Here is a 17,743-nt window from a genome sequence, read left to right on the forward strand (position 1 = left end):
GAAAGGGACAGTGAAAGGGAGTAAAGACATTTGGTCAAACTTACCCGTGTTTATGGTGACCTCTACATTCGCAAATACAGAACCAGCCAGTGTTCCATAACCTGGCAGGAAAAGTCACGGCTGCTTCGATGTCTCGGGTGCTCACGTGCCTGGAGCTTCTCCACGGTGCCAGGAAAACAGTTTAGCGCAAAACTTAGCCTTGACAAAGGTGAGTACACGAGGTGCGCTCAGACAGAATACCACCATGTTTTATTTAAGTTCTTTTTTATTTTCCTCCACACTGGCAAAAGTTCCGAGGGAGCTTAAAGTTTTGTAAACATTTTAACTATCCCTCTTCCCCACCCCCCACTTTTGAATTTACAAAGCAAAGGAGAGCAGGAGTCCCAAGTTTGAATGGTTCCCCATCTCCTCATGCTATTTGATCCAAAAACTATATACAAGTTTGTAGCAGTCTCTGTATAGTTATTGTACATGTTTGGGAGGGAGGGAGGAAGGCAAGAAGGGACAGGGAGAATGGTGACCCAAAAGAATAAAAATAGAAACCAAATATAATCAGCCAAAACCAAACTGCTCTCAGAGCAACTCCAGCCTTCTTCAGGCAATGATGACAGAAAGAAAAGGTGCTCGACTAGGAGCCACCGAACCACAGCACTTCTCACACAGGGACGGACGGTCCAATGGCTCCAGACCAAAGTGTGATTGGCAGTTCCAGGTGATGTTCTGTGGGGGGCTGAGGGAGGCAGGAAGAGTACTTGTTTATAAATAGGGCTTGAATACGTCTGTAACTGAAGTGAAGGGGTATTAGGGGGCCACGATCAGAAGCCAAAGCCAGGCTTCTCTCCCCCATTCTCTCCCATCCCCTCCACCCCACTGCATTCTCCTGTGTAGTGGTTTCCATGGATGAAGGTCTTAAAGATGGTCAGGTTTTGTATGTTTTCTTTTCGGAAAAGGCAAGCAACTTGCCATTCCAGAATCTTTAAACAGAACCTTTTGGGGCCACAGCAAGACACACACACACAATGCTCTGAGGAACCAGATGAAATTCCGGGCTTTTATCAGAAGCAAAAGTTTATCCCTATCCAAAATGAAATTATACAAATTCATACATATGGTAAAGATCCTAGCTGCCTCTTAAACGAGACAAATTTTCAGCAGAAAGGCCCAAAACAAACTGGTCCTAGTCCTCTGAAGTAAAAATATTTATGGGAAAAATCAGTTTTTGTAAGAAAGGAAAAATTAAGAGTAAGTTCTTCTCCCAGGCCATAGAGTTTCCTTTGTCCAATCAGGTTGGAGTATGCCAAGGGAGAAGTCAGCTTGCTTGGAAGTCACTACCTAATGAAGAAAAACATGAATCCTTTCTCCGAAAGGATGCTCAGAAAGAACAGGCGAGGGGTGTGCAACATCAAACCAATCCAATCTAAACTCCACCCCACTCAGGGCCTCTTTGATGCAATCCCAGAGTTAACAGTGGCAATGCAACCTTCAGACTGGGGGTGCTCTGACTGTCTTGTTGGACATTCAAGTCACAGTTCATGGCATTGTGTGGCTGGCCAATGTCTGTTACCATTAACTCTCTTCACGATTGCACCAGTTAGACCCCTTGCTCTTACGGGGAGTTAAAAAGAAGAAAAAGAAAATAGGAGGGAAAAAAGTGACATAAGAAAGTAAATAGCTATTGGCAGATCCCAACACACTTTCTGGGACACAGTAGATGAAATCACGGCACAGTAAACAGGTGCTGCCCAAAATCAGCCTTGTTGGGGAGGAATCCCCACTGCCACCCCCAAGACACAGGGTCCAGTCCACTTATCTAGTCTGAGATGCTCACCAACAAAAACAATTTAAAGAATCTTGGACACAAAGGGCTAGAAGAAAAAGCCTGAGATGATCGGTTCTGTGATTTGTTGCAGAGTGATAAAGAGTAAATGGTGAGTAAGTGTTGTGTGTCCAAAGTTGGAGAATCCATGGTCAGCAGAGAGGAGAAGGAAGGCCAGTCCACTGGCAGGTGCTCAGTAGTCATCCAAAGTCTCGATTTCACCCATATTGAGTCGCTCTGATGAAGCATTGACTGAAAACCCTGCCGGAAAAAATTGGCAATGAGTGACCACACCCGAACAACCATGGGGCTTGAATTCCCATCAGTGGGCTGGAAGAGAAGTCTCTCGTGTTTTAGCTTGCCATGGGGATACTAAAGAAAGGAAGAAGAAAGAAGAATGAAGGTCGGAGAGTGGTATTATTCTGCCCTTGCAGTGAGAGATTATTTTTATTTACTCCTCAGGGTTCTGGTATAATTTAATTAGGGAGGGAAAAAATGAATTACGAACTAGTGCCTTAGCGATTCCTGAGAACAATCTGGCTGTAAGCATGTGTTAAGGCCAAGTCAGGGGGGCTGGCGGGGAAAGTTCATTCAGGATGGGCACTTTAATAGAGATGTGGGCAGAGGGGAGAGAGAGGATAACATATGCCAAATACTTTGTAACTACCTGACCAGAAGACTGTGAATTCTAAGTGGGATAGATATTACTTCAGTCCCACTGGCTATTGGGAATACTTTTTCCCCCTCAATGGGTCAAAAACTTTTTCAAAGTTTTGGCCAAGAGCTTTTGCCATTCGAGGATAGGAGGCTTCAGGCAAGATCCACTACATGATCCTGTGAGCCCTGAGAGTAGAGAGCACAAAAAGATTACAGTGCTTGCAAAGGAAGGGATTTCAGTTAGCCATATGGATTAACCAAAATGGAATCTGGTTTAGAGAAAGTAATCTTAGTACCACCATCGAAGGCAACGATCAGTACTCACAAACACTACAACGTTTGAAAACCTAATCCCTTCAGCCACACATATGTAATTTTTCGATAAACTTCATAACCAGAGATAAAGTATTATTAACAGGGCTTCTTTGGAACAAGGGACTCCCCAAAAGCTTTCAGTTCATCTACCCTAAATGAAATCTGTTCAATCTGTTTCAGCTCTTATTTGAGTATCAAAAAGTAAACTCTCCTATGTAAAAGCAGTTAGTTGTTAACATTACTTGAGTGTTCTGCCCCCTTTTTTCTTTAATGTTCAAGTTTTCAAACAAAGACACATTTTATTTATTTTTTTAATGCTTGTTTATGACAGAGAGAGACAGAACCCGAGTGGGGGAGGGAGCGGGAGACAGAGAGAGCGGGAGACACAGGATCCGGAGCAGGCTCCAGCCTCTGAGCTGTCAGCACAGAGCCTGATGCGGGGCTCAGACCCACGAACCGCAAGATCACGACCTGAGCCGAAGTCCGACGCTTAGCCAACTGCACCATAACAGTGCCCCAAACAAAGACACATTTTAAATGTATGGATAATAGGGGCACCAGGGTAGCACTGTCACGTAAGCGTCCGACTTTGGATCAGGTCATGATCTCACGGTTCATAGGTCTGAGCCCCACATCAGGCTCTGTGCTGACAGTGTAGAGCCTGCGTGGAATATTCTCTGTCTCTGTCTCTGTCTCTGTCTCTCTCTGCCCTTCCCCCACTCACACTTTCTCTCTCTCAAAATAAATTAACTTTTATTTATTTATTTTTTTTTCAACATTTATTTTTGGGACAGAGAGAGACAGAGCATGAACGGGGGAGGGGCAGAGAGAGAGAAGGAGACACAGAATCGGAAACAGGCTCTAGGCTCCGAGCCATCAGCCCTGAGCCCGACGCGGGGCTCGAACTCACGGACCGCGAGATCGTGACCTGGCTGAAGTCGGACGCTTAACCGACTGCGCCACCCAGGCGCCCCTAAATTAACTTTTAAAAAAAATAATAAAAAAGGCTCACATAATAAAAATAGCTTAATTACACTATATTCTTGACTCAAAATATCAAGATTTGATATTCCTCAAGAGGAAGAGACAGAGAGGGAGAGCAAGAGGGAGAGTGAGCGAGGAAGCCGTGGTACAAGCTGCTTACAAGGCCTAAGACTACAAGGGGTTAGGGCTCCAAACCCCAACTGTAGTTCTACCCATCAACTGTGTTCCCACAGCCCACGAGACTTTTGTCTTGAAAATAACAAAAGGCTTAGTGTCCCTATTTGAAAGTAACAGTTTAATTAGGTAACTATAAAAACTTAAAGACCAAACAGCTTATGAAATGAGCTATGACTCTATTCAGAAGCAGGTTTTTGACTTCACATGTATCTCAAGAACAGATGAACCGTGATAAAAACAATGAGCTACATGCGATAAAAGTGGAAACGTAATAAAAACACAAACTAAATTAATTTTAATCATGTGAAGACGGACAAAAAGTGGGCCAAAAAAAAGTTCCTTACCCGTGTCAGTACTTATTAATCGACAATATGTCAATTACTGGGCTAAGCTTTTAGCAGACTTGGTTTCATTCGCTGGTCACAAAACCCAGCACGATGGGCAATACAAAGGAGGATGTAAGCCCACTGTGCCTGGTTCTAAAGACTACACTCTGTTAGGATCAGAACAAATGACTATCTCTCACTCACATGACTTCTTTAAGGTCTGAGAGATCTTTTTCTTCTTTTTTTTTTTTTTAGTGTTTATTTTTGAGAGAGAGAGAGAGTGTGTGAGAGCAGGAAAGGGACAGAGAGGGAGGGAGACAGAGGATCTGAAGCAGGCTCTATACTGACAGCAGAGAGCCTGATGTGGGGCTTAAACTCACAAATGCTGAAATCATGACCTGAGCAGAAGTCGGATGCATAACCTACTGAGCCACCCAGGCACCCTTGAGTGACTGTTCTTATAAGGGAAGTATGACTGGGGGGAAATGCTGTTGTGTGTGAAACTTATCATATCCAAATAATGGATACTGGTTCACAAGGGCACCCTTCTAGTTTAGAAGCAAAGTTCTCTTTTGATCAGTGACTACTTTCTCAATGGATAATTCTGGACCAAATTAGAACCTGTCTATTCTGTGCATGGGTTACTGTGACTGATGGACATTTATTAATCTTTCTCAATCTGTAAACCAATTAAGACATGTATCAATTAAAATAGTAATAAATAGAAATGAGAAGGTAAGGGACAGAAATTAGTAATTATGAGAAGCATTTTCAGAGAGAAATTTAAATGAGCAGAAATTTTCATTAAAAGGTACAAGCCCACACAAATGAGTCTTCTCAATACTCTGTTGAACGTTTTATTTCCCTTATATATATTTTTTCTTCCCCTTCAAGATAAATCGATTCCTTAAACTCTATTCCTAAAATAATCTCTCATTCTCCTGAAGGGAGTTTTTAAGTCCCTTTCTTTCTGGGGTCTGTAAGAGGGATGGGGTCAGACTGAATATTTAATTCAAAGAGCTTTACCTCCTTTTCAGAAGAACCTTTTCTCTGACAGCCTACCCTTCGAGAGCCATAGTTAAAGAGCAATAAATAAGGTCTCCTTAGGTAGAGCCCACATCTGGAATTTCAGGAACACTTTTAAATCTATATTCACCCACTTCTGTCAAAACTGGATGAGATGTGAGACTGTTCAATCCATTCTTAACATAAATTTCTGAGACAGGCAGAAGAAAACAGCGTTTCACCAGACCTCTCTGGTTCCAAGCCAGCTTTCAGGCCTCAGTTCCAAAGGACAATCCACAAAGGTAGGTTTTTATTACTGACATTTTGTTTTTCTCCAGGGCAGGAAACTGCGCAGGGAAGGCAGGGACCCTGAGGGCAGAGGAGGATGGCAATCCACCTCTCACTGTGTTTGCGGCTCACAGGGGCATCACCACCTGATGTCACCCTGGACCCACCCAACACACCTCAACAACCACATCCTTACTCCATCAGCCTGCTCCATTTTCCAGGGCTCATCCTTTCAGCAAATGGCAACACTACCCATCCTGCTGCCCAAACCCTTCCATTCCCCGTGTCCAGCCAATTCTGTCCCCTAAGTTTCTGAAATCCATCTAACTCCTCTCCATCTACTGCCAAAACCCTATTCCAGGCCACCAGGACCTTTCACCTGGTCTGTAGTGCAGTCTAATTAGTTGCCTGGGCCAACATCCCAACCTGCTATCTTTGCCAATATAATCATTCTATTCCAGAAAGCATGGTTTTTAATAGCCTATTTTACATTCATTAAAAAAAAAAGAGGGGCGCCTGGGTGGCGCAGTCGGTTAAGCGTCCGACTTCAGCCAGGTCACGATCTCGCAGTCTGTGAGTTCGAGCCCCGTGTCGGGCTCTGGGCTGATGGCTCAGAGCCTGGAGCCTGTTTCCGATTCTGTGTCTCCCTCTCTCTCTGCCCCTCCCCCGTTCATGCTCTGTCTCTCTCTGTCCCAAAAAATAAAATAAAACGTTGAAAAAAAAATTAAAAAAAAAAAAAAAAAAAAAGAGAGAGAGAATCATCTTAATTTCATCATAGCCTGTGAGGGTGTGAGGCCTATTTAAGAAACACAAGGGGCCTGCATCAACTTTGTCTAGATGGTTTATTATTCCAGAAACACTAATGCCTGTCCTTCCTGCCAGTCTTTCAAAGCCCCAGTTCTGGTGTCACCATTCCCATGAAGCTGTCTAGCAAGAAGATTCTGGTTCTCAATGCTAGACAAGAATAGTTGTGGCCAACGGAAGAGTGGGAAGGAAACAGGCCTCCTGTGAAATCCCAGCCCTACTGCTGAACAGCTATGTGACTTTAGAAAATGTTCTAAATCCTCTGGGCCTTGATTTACTCACTGGTAAACTGGAAACATGACCTGGGAAGGCAGAATGACTCTGAAAATTGGATATACATACATACATAATGGATATCGACAAATACTAGTTGTTTGAATACCTGATTGGATTTATGGTCAGCTTCTTACAAATCAGCATTCAAATTTTTACAACTTTTACTTTTCTCCATTAGCATTATCTTCCAACTAAATTAAAAGGTCTTCCAGGAAATTCATATTAAATATGAAATTTAAGGCTTCAAAGTTTACAGCACCAGACAATGTAAGTAAATACTTTTCGTATTCCCTAGAGCACACAAGGCATAGCTCTTACACTGATGTGCCGAGTAAATATTACTTAATTTAAGCTGGTTTAAAAAATTAATTTTATATAAGAAATATTTCCCTTTATGAAAAACATTCCATCATGGGACTCAATGATACTGCTATAACCTGCACACCCCAACACCCGGCTGAGACTTTAGGCCTTTGCTCACCTAATAAACTGGGATCTGCTCGGACCATCTTCTGCTTTTTCTTCTTCTTGCCACTTTGTACGGCCTCAAAATTGGATTGTTGGTTGTTGCTTTGATTGGTCTGAAATACTGAATGGAGTGCACTGTGATTCATTCCCCACACAGAGTCCTGTGAAACAAGATGTCACAACTGAGGTTACACAGTGGACACGAGTGTGGTCCCCTCTAAGAAAATGGTTGATTTGCCCGTACCTTATCAGGTACGAGACTAAAAACAGAAAGCCTATCATGGATTCTGGTAACAGGGAAACCAAGAGGAATTCACTGGGCCACTCTTCCCCTTCACTTAGATTCAGACATGCCATTCAAGTTCTGTGCCTCCAAAAGGCCTGTCCTGGTAACTCCAGGTATCCACCCCACCGTGACAACACATGCGTCAAAATGTCTCTGGTATACAAGGAGTCTGTACCATCCACCAGGAAACCAAATACACAGCAAATAATCAAACAGACTTCTGTACTCCAGCAATTTACAGCAGAGTATAAGGTCCCTTTGTCTCTGAGCCCCAGGACAGCGAGGACAGGCTGCAGGCTAGCTGGCAGCATGTTACCAAACAAAATTAGTATCATGTATTTTATTCCCATTGGCAATCCTAGAAGAGATCTGGTCCCCAAATGTTATCCATACACTTTCGACCAGCTAGTTAAACTATGAAACAGTCTATAAGCCATTCACACATGCCTGTTGCTCTTACTAGAGCAATTCCATTTTAAACTGGGATCTGATTCAATGAGCTAGCTAGTGGAAGGCACAGGTGGTGGCAGTGGCAGGGGAAGAGTGGAGAGAGCGCGGCGAAAGGACAAGCCCGGCTATGTGCACATGTGCACGCACAAGGGGCCTCCACCTTCCAATTTAGGCGCACGGCGACGCCATCTCACAAATGCAAAGAGCGGTCTGTATTGCTACACAACATCTTCCCTTCTGATCCCTCATTTCTCCTTGTGCTGTTCATGTTTATACCTCTCACTTTCCTTCACTTGATCCCCGTTAGCCCATCTACCCAAATGGATTTTAAACGCCTTGTACTTCACTGCATCTTTTATACAGTGAATATATGTAATGACCGATATGAAATGACCGATAACAAACATGATCTCTAACACAATTACAGGACTAAAGAACACGAATATTCTTAAGCTCTCCATGAGCCTTGCCAGCTCATCTTTCATAAAACTTGTATAACTGATCCTCATTCAGTTCACAGATTCCAGATTTGCAAATTCACTCAACTCACTGGCTATAGTTTATTTGTAACCCCAAAATCAAAACTTGCGATGCTTTTATGGTTATTCTGAATATGCAAATGTACAGAGCAGTGAAAACTCTGCCTTGCCTGAGGAACACATTTCCAGCTGAGGTGGAACAGGGCAGTAAGCTGCCTTCTTGTCTTAGCTCCCATACTGTGAACAAGTATCTTTTTCAGCCTATTTAGTGTCATGATTTTCACATTTTTATGCTTGTTGGTGCTGTCACTGTTTGCAATGACCCCACGTTTAAAGTGCTGTCTGGTGTTCCTCAGTGCAAGAAGGCTGTGCCACACCTTATGGAGAAAATACACTTGTTAGATAAGCGTTATTCAGGCATGAGCTCTTATGCTGCTGGCCATGAGTGCAATGTTAAGGAATTAACAATATATTAAACAAGGCATCTTTAAACAGAAGCACGCATAAAACAAGGTTACATATTGATCGGCTGACAAAAATGTTGTGACCAGAGGCTCACAGAAACCTAACTGGGTGTTTCCCCTGGAGCAACAGGTTCACTCTCCGCTAATTCAGTGTGAGTGGTGATCTACAAAACAGAACTACCACGAATAATGAGAACTGACTGTACTTTTACATCCCCATCAACAACACACGAACATCTGATATGCTACAGTAGTGTCGATATTGGGTACAGTGGATCCTGCGCACTGGAGATATAACATTTGTAGGTGTTAACTATTCAAAAAATTTATGGGTCTATGACAAATTGGAATTTGCAATTTGAGGAAGATGTACGCACCACGGAAAATGGAATAGAGAACGATTATATGTGCTATTTGGGAAATTTGCAAAAAGTCTCTGGATATGTAATTTGAAATTATCAAGTCTACCACATTTCTTCTTAAGTGTATTTATTTAATCGAGAGACAGAGACAGAGAGAGACAGAGAGAGAAAGAAAGAGAAAGGGAATGAGCAGGGGTGGGGCAGAGAGAGAAAGAATCCCAAGTAGGCTCTGTGCTGCCAGGGAGGAGCCCAATGTGGGGCTCGATCCCATGAAGCACAAGATCATGACCTGAGCCGAAATCCAGAGTCGGACGATGGACCCAGGTGCCCCAAATCTACCACATTTTAAAAAGCTACGGTATAAAAATGGTATCTTCTGGGGCACCTAGGTAGCTCAGTCAGTTAAGTGTTTGACTTCGGCTCAGGTCACGGTGTCACAGTTTGTGAGTTCGAGCCCACACCGGACTCTCTGCTATCAGCGCAGAGCCCACTTTGGATCCTCTGTCTCCCCTCTCTCTCTGCCCCTCCTCCGCTTGCATGCATGCTCGCTCTCTCAAAATAAACATTTTTTTAAAAATGGTATCTTTGGGGCACCTGGGTGGCTTAGTCAAGCGTCCAACTTCAGCTCAGCTCATGATCTCACAGCTCGTGAGTTCAAGCCCCGCGTCGGGCTCTGCGCTGACAGCTCGGAGCCTGGAGCCCGTTTCGGATTCTGTGTCTCCCTCTCTCTCTGCCCCTCACCCACTCGCATTCTGCCTCTGTCTCTCTCAAAAATAAACAAACATTAAAACAAAAATTTTTTAACTCACTCTCAGGAGCACCATACCAACTACTGCCTCATTCATACCTGCTGCTGCTGCTGCTGCTGCTGTTGCTGTTGCTGCTGCTGCTGCTGCTGCTGCTGTTGCTGCTGCTGCTGCTGCCGTTGGTTGGCTTTCTGTTTGGCACGGCGCTCGAGGAACTGCTTGGCAAACTCCTTGGCCTCAGATGTATCTCCTAGATAGGCCCTAATATAATCATGGACCTCATAAGGAGATTCTACTTCTTTCAGGAAAGAAACGAATGTGGGAACTGCAACATGAGAGGGGAGAAGACATAAAAAGTAACAATGAAATATCACATGCAAGAAATCAGTTTCAGTTTTTAATATACTGTCACACCTACGACCAACTCAATCATGTAAACTTGAAAGGTAAGCAGCTACTGTGTTAAATATTCTTTAATCTACTGAGGAAAAAAAAAAAAAAAGCCCACTGTCATTGCAATGACCAAAATCATCTCAAATAGCATCAAGTCCAACAAAGACACATCATGCATGCTTAGTTTCACTAAATGTTACTTTAGTAAAAACTAAATGTTATATTGATTGAAAAAACTGCTTGCCTAAGAAGTCACCCGGAAATTCATTTTTTCTTTCCTTAAATTCAATCAATTATTTATTAAGTGCTATGATGTGTGTCGGGCACCGTGACAGATAACTAAAAATACAACCATACGCCCCGGGAACTTTCACTTCATGGAGATATCATTTGTTTAGAAAGGAATCAAATGGAGCATTGCAAGCAGTGTGGTGCAGGAGAAAAAGCACAAGTATCAGAATTAGACAGACATGGGTTGAAAACCTGACTCTGAAATTTGCTCGCTGTGTGACCTTGATGAATTACTTAACCATTCTGAGCCTCTGTTTCCTAATTTATAAAATGGGGATAATATCACCTACATTGTAAAGGTACCTTATGAAATTATTGCAAAAATTAAATAACTGGAATAACATATGTTAACTGCTAGAAAGTGCCTAGCACATGACAGGTGCTTAATGAATGGTAGCCATTACTATTATTTACTATTGTTTTCCCTGGTTCTTTCAGACCATTAGATATTGTTAACGATGATGCAAAGGAACGCTTCCGTTCCTTTACTGTTCTGTTTTTAAAACATCCTTGGTTTTAGTAGTTAAGATACTGGAGATAGACTAGTTCAACGTAGCCTATCAGTTACAGGAATCCCTTCCACACCAAGCTGGTCTCTGGTTCAAACATTTGAGGGTAGGGGCAAGGACTCATTTCCATCTAAGGCAGATGATTCTCTTCTGTGATCAACTAACACTTAGAAAGTTTTCTTCAAATTGCCCTCAAACCTTTTCACTTCCGCTCACTGGTCCTAGTTTCATCCAGCACAAAATGAGCCTACTCGCTCTGTCACACAATTCCCACCCCTGCCGCCAAAGGCAGGAAGGGAACGTTCTCACATCACTTCAGGCTTTTCTCGCCCAGGATAACCTTTGTCTCCACCATGAGTTACCTTCCTATGGACGTGGACTGGCTGGCATGTCCCCCACAAAATGACCCATATGGAACTGTGACCGTCTCTGTCCTGTACATCGTAAGACAGCCTGACAATAGTACTTATTTTTTGGCAACCACTGATAACCTATTTGAGCACAGTATTACAGGACTTTTCTCACAAGCAGTATTTACAGTACTATGAAAGAGTCAAGTTCTTACGGTAGGTACAGGATCTGGCCTCCATTACCTTTCACCTCCTGAGTTTTGGCCCATTATTCCAATTTGCAAACCTTTTTGGGGCTCCTACTCTGCCATTCCACATGCTGGGTTTCCCTCCCCAATTCTTACCATCCAAGTTATTTGCCGTATTAAGGGCATGAAGCATCTGTTCACACCACTGGGTAAATCCATCTTGGGCTTTATTTACTCCCTGAAAGAGCTTCAGCAACTTTTCTTCTTCTTCTACTTTCTTATTCTGCCGGTTAGACACACCTACAGATTTACTAAAGCAAAACAATAGGGCGATATTATATTCCCAGAAACTGTTACTATATGATTATACTACAACACCATAAATAATGTCTTGGCAACACTGGATGGCTGTCCAGTAATCCAATGCTTGGCTCCAAAAACGAAGAAAAACATAAAACAAAAAAACCCCATACTTCAAATGGATTGGGGGCCAGGGGGACTCAATACCTGCTTACAACCTAGCCTCAGCTAATACATTCTGATTTGTGAATATAGGGCGCCTTGCCACAAAAATGGTTAAATTATTCCTATGTGTCTTTTGGTAAGTTTTTAAATTTTGCTAAGCCTCAGTTTACTCATCTGTAAAATGGTACTAATACTTCTTTGGATTATAAGGAAAAAAGATATTGTATGTCAAGGCCTAGAGCACAGTGCCTGGCAAAGATGCTCAATAAACTGACAGTTGTTTAGAGTCCTATTCTTAATATGTGAGACCCTCAAACGAGAAGAGACAATCTGACAACACTACCATTTATTAAGTAGTCACTATGTGCCAGGCACTTCACTAACTACTTCGTGTGCATTCATTTAATCTGTACAACCACGCCCATGAAATCGTTATTATCATCTTCATTTTACAGATGAGGGAACTGAGGCTCAAAGAGGTTCCCTCTTGCCCAAGGTCACACAGCTAATAAGTGGTAGTGCTGGGATTTGATTCATGTATTTATCATTAAAACCCATGCTCATCCAAGAACACCGTATACTGAGGAAAGAAAGACAAAGGTGAAATGTAATTAATTTACCATAAAAATAAATAGGTTTAAGGTCATTAGAGAGGTGTTTATAATACTCCCTACAGTCTAACTAACTTAAAAATATACATTTAGGAAAAAATGCTAAGATCTAGAGAATATCTTGGAGAAATGTTCAATGACAACAAAAAATACTCTATTCCTTGGGATGTCTGGGTGGCTCAGTCAGTTGAGTGTCTGACTTTGGCTCAGGTCATGATCTCACGGTTTGTGAGATCAAGTCCCATATCGGGCTCTTCACTGACAGTGTGGAGCCTGCTTGGGATTCTTTCTCTCTCTCTTTGCCCCTCACTGACTAATACTTTCTCTCTCTCTCAAAACAAATAAACTTTATATATATATATATATACTACTCCTAATATTTATTAAGTGGTTACCAAGTGACAGGCAAAGGACTAAGTGCCCAGCAATACAAAGAGCCCCTAGACATAATACAGATATGTTTCCATGGGGAAGAAAGCAGTCACCAAACTACAGCCTTCCATGCTTGGACATGGATGAAAACCAGCAAAAACTGAAGAGCTACCTTTTCACGCCCACCCAATATCCCCACTCCACACACGCCCCTCCCCATCCCCCAACCCTCCGAGGAGCATAGGTGTGATCATTTTGAGCCCTACCTGAGACTGGAGTTGTTTTTATTTTTATTTGTAGAATTCCTAGGTCCCACCTCTTTCACTGCATCATCCCAGAATCCCATGTTGGAGTTTTTAGTGTCTGCATTACTCCAGATACTACTGACTAGGTCAGACGCCCACTGATTAGGGGGACCAGTATTTATAGAGCCCCAAACAGAATTCCCAATGCTGGTGTGCAAGTTGGAATGCTGTTAAGGAAGAAGAGACAAATGATGTGGTTAACAATACCAAAAATATAAAAAGAGAGTCCACAAAAGTTCGAAAAGGTCACTTCTAACACCAATCCACACCATGCGTGCTCAGGAAGCCGAACCCACCGTATTGTTCCGGGCTCTGTTTGGTTGCTGGTGCTGCTGCTGCTGCTGTTGCTTCTGCATCTGCCTGGCTTCTTCCTGCTGTATCTCTAGAAGAGACTTCGCAGTACCTGCAGGTTTGCTGACATTCCCCCAACCTGAGAGTTTTTGCTGCTGCTGCTGCTGCTGCTGTTGGAGAGCTTTCATCAATTCCCTCTGCTGCCGCCTTTGCTGTTGCACAAAAATAGGAGCTAGCTTAAGATTCTGGATTTTAAAATACTGGTTACAAATATCCAGTGTGGTAAATGGAATGCAAATACATAAAAGCTGCACAAAATTAAGCGCCTGACACGGTTAACTACTTTGCTTCAAATAAAGATGTAAACTACCAGAGGTACCGAAAGGAGAATAAAAAGATCAAATGCAGAATTCCTTCTTAAAAATTAAGTAGGACTTTTGGTTAAGTATAGAAATGAAAATCATATGAACTTCCTAAAGCCCTACCAAAATGACAGGAAAAAAATAACAAAATACACAGATACATACACATACATACGTATATGTGTGTGTACATATATGTATGTATGTATGCACATATACATATATGTATACATATGCTTTTAAAAAGCATAAACCCATAAGGACAAAAACAACATAACAGATTTTACAAGCTGAAAAGCAGGGGTGCCCGTCCCTCTCTCTGCTCCCCACCCCCCGACATGAGTGCGCATGCACTCTCTCTCTCAAAATAAATAAATAAACTTTAAAAAAAAAAAAAAGAAAAAAGGAAAGAAAAAAACTCGGTCTTTAAAAAAAGGAAAGAAAAAAGGAAAGCAAATAATGACACCCAATGTAACAGACCCAGTAAACTGAAACCTAAGTAAATGAAGCTCAGGAACAGGCTAATTCATCTAGAAAGCTCAGGAATTAAAAGTGTGGGTAACAGAGGAAAACCTGCCTGAAAATCTGTAAAAAGTAGCAGTTAAGATCCCAGCTGCCTCTGCAATGCGATGTAAGTGGGCAGCTCTCAGACAACGGAAAAGTCCCTCTTTAGAGAGGCTGAGCCAGACTGGTAGGTTATCCTGTGGGGAAGCTGACCTAGCACAAAAGGATGCACCTATAAAATACAAATAGATGGGAGGACTCCCCCAACAGAACAGCCCTGCGAGAGATCGCTGCGGCAGAGCCCACCAAAGTCTTGTGTATGCCAGAATCTCTAATCCTAAATATAAATAAACAGCTCAGGACCGATTTGACATAAGCTTCTAAAATGAAAGCCAAAGATCAAATTAAAAAAAAAAAAAAAAGAAATTCAGTGGAAACACAAACAAGGGAAAATGGGAACAAGCTAGCTTTTTTAAAAGGCATCAGTAAGTAATTTTAGAAAGGTAAGAAGTGAATTCAATGAAAAAACAAGAGGCTATAAAAAGAAACACTTAGAGAACAAAATACTCAGGGAAATTTGAAATAAGATCACATACATTACAGCTCAACAGAAGGACTGAAACGGAATAAAGGAAATGCTCCCATCAAAAAAGATAAAAAGGTTAAAAATAAGAGAGAAATTATGAGGAAAAAAAACAGTCCAGGAGGGCAACATACAAATGGTAAGAATTTGAGAAAGAAAATAGAACAAGCTGTGCAGCAAACCAAGAGCACCCAGATTTGAACAGGATTAGGGGGGGGGGGGGGGGGCATGCAAAGGGTACCTCCAGGAAGGAATGAAATACAATTATCCTAGGTTTACCTACATGAGAAATATCTACTGAGTAGCATTTTATACCTCTTGAAGAGTGTGAAAAAGTAACAGTTCAAAGAGAATTAATCAAATGAAAACACAAATAAGGCAACCATTAACTTCTGACTGACTGAATGATGAACAAGTCCCAGGATTCCAACTCTGATGACCACTATTATTTTTTCATTCAGCAGAGACCAAAGATACTGGAACAGTTTCTAGTCTTAAAGAGAGTCGATCTATTCTGCTCTGCATCTACTTGTTGGTAACTTTTTAGAAAATAAATTATTTTACAGGAAGTGGTCCTTCTTTTTTTAGAGGGTGGGAAAGAAGGTAATTTTTAAGATGAAGAAAGTTTCACCTACTGGATAAGGTCAAGCACTCTACATGGTGAGTATGTATAGACAACTCCCCCTTCTCTGTGTACCCACGGCCTTCAGTGAACCACACCCCCCAGATCCAAAAATGACGACTGCTCAAGTCATATCCACGAAAAGCACTTTCTTCAAGACTCTGCTACTCCTGCCATCTTTTCAGAGGCCTCCCTAGATCACATGACCTAAAACGAGGCACTCAATTGCTACCACCACCAATTCTTCTCCATCTCCCTTCAACCCGAAGGCAAGCTTTATAAAAGCAGAGAATTTTGTCTGTTTTAGAATCAGCTAAACTCACCTACAACTGAGTAGGTGTCAGCAAATATGTGATGGATAAATGGACGAATGGATGGGTGAACGGATGAATTAATACGGTACCTAATAGCATGCTGAACCAAACCATTTTCTTATTCATTTTCTCTTCTGTCAAGAACTGTATACTTCCCTTTCCTCCCTTTACTTCACTCTTTTGTATCCGTCTTATCCTAATGATGAACTATAGGATATAGACTCACAAGTAGAGAGACTTTATTTCTGTCATATTTAAATTTTTCTAGGCTAGTCAGAAAACCCAGTATCCTTAAAGAGATGTATTCTGCATTCTAAAAATCTAATTTGTAAGAAACATATCTATATAAAACTCACCCATAATTATGAAAACTCCATGTACTTTTATTTATGAGCTACTTCCTCAAGAACATTCACATTACCTAATCTTTTTTAAATGCTTATTTATTTTAAGAGAGCAAGTGAGCATGAGCAGGGGAGGGGTGTAGAGAGAGAATCCCAAGCAGGCTCCGCACTGTCAGAGCAGAGCCCGACTCAGAGCTCGATCCCACGAACTGTGAGATCACGATCTGAGCCAAAATCAAGAGCTGGACGCTTAACCAACTGAGCCACCCAGGTGCCCCTCATGTTACCTAATCTTAATGTTATTCCTATCAGCAACTTCACAGTTGCTGGAGTCACCAAATTCTAGACTCGCTAAAGAGCTTAATGATGAACATCCAATTCAGACACACAGCAACTATGACAATAATCATGATCTTTACTAACCACCCACCCATAATGCACCCCAGCTATCCTGGAACACTGACTAGAGCACTTTTACTTTTAAAACGTACCTCTTCTCGAAGCTGCCGTTCTCGTTCCTCTTCCAGTTTTTGGATTTCAGCCAATGACAGCGTTGCCTGGGACTGACATGCTGCTGTATTGGACTGCTGGCCCCACGTGGAAGAAGAGGGAAGCTAACAAAAAGGAAGGCAGAAGAGTTCATGAGGAAATGTGGACAGGAAACAAAGAGGCAATACTGCATTATATATAGGCAGGGAATTCATGTTTCCTTCAACTCCACTTAAACATTTAACTCAAGATTCCATCCTGCAATCCTTGCGCATATTAGAATTCTCCCAGTTTGCTTTTGAAACTTTTGTCACTACTCTAAACCTCAGATTATTTTAGAACTTAAAATACACATGGTACACTTTTATCTACCATTTCGGACTGCAAATTTGTTACACCGGGCACTGATATATATATACAACAATATACAGATACAACGAGTAAGGAGTAAAACAAAACAATCACTACATTTTTAATCCAAGGGGGCAATGAAGGACATGATATGCTACTTTTAGTGAAAAGCTGAAAGACAAGATTTCTGAAGAAAAAGCTGAGGTGGGGAGCTCACAGAAGATGCCAGGCATAGTTCTTAATCAGTATTTTATAAAAGTGAATCACTGTTAACCAGGCTGTAGCTTCTAGTCATGAGCACTAGGCTGTTTTTAATAAATAACTCTATTTTTCCTATCCTTTAAAATCACTGACTAAAATAGAGTGTAAATATTTTTTGGGTCCAGAAGACTTTAATGTTCTCAAATGCTTGATTATTTTAAGGGAATCTCTTGGTTGTCTGGGCCAAAAAAACACACACTTTAATTTTGAGACATCTTGTGGCTCTTAACAAACA

General features: G+C 41.8%; 1 protein-coding gene across 1 annotated transcript in view; it reads right to left on the reverse strand.

Moving 5' to 3' along the window:
- Positions 1-247: 247 nt before the first annotated feature.
- The window catches only part of GIGYF2 (GRB10 interacting GYF protein 2), a 147,498-nt gene continuing 130,002 nt past the window's right edge, over positions 248-17,743 (reverse strand). The window contains 7 exon segments of the mRNA XM_047869603.1: positions 248-2,077; positions 7,130-7,277; positions 10,005-10,228; positions 11,791-11,945; positions 13,349-13,554; positions 13,684-13,890; positions 16,899-17,021. Coding sequence (XP_047725559.1) covers positions 2,010-2,077; positions 7,130-7,277; positions 10,005-10,228; positions 11,791-11,945; positions 13,349-13,554; positions 13,684-13,890; positions 16,899-17,021 — 1,131 coding nt within the window. The 3' untranslated portion in view covers positions 248-2,009.

Source organism: Prionailurus viverrinus, chromosome C1, assembly GCF_022837055.1.
Source record: "Prionailurus viverrinus isolate Anna chromosome C1, UM_Priviv_1.0, whole genome shotgun sequence".
Lineage (NCBI taxonomy): Eukaryota > Metazoa > Chordata > Mammalia > Carnivora > Felidae > Prionailurus > Prionailurus viverrinus.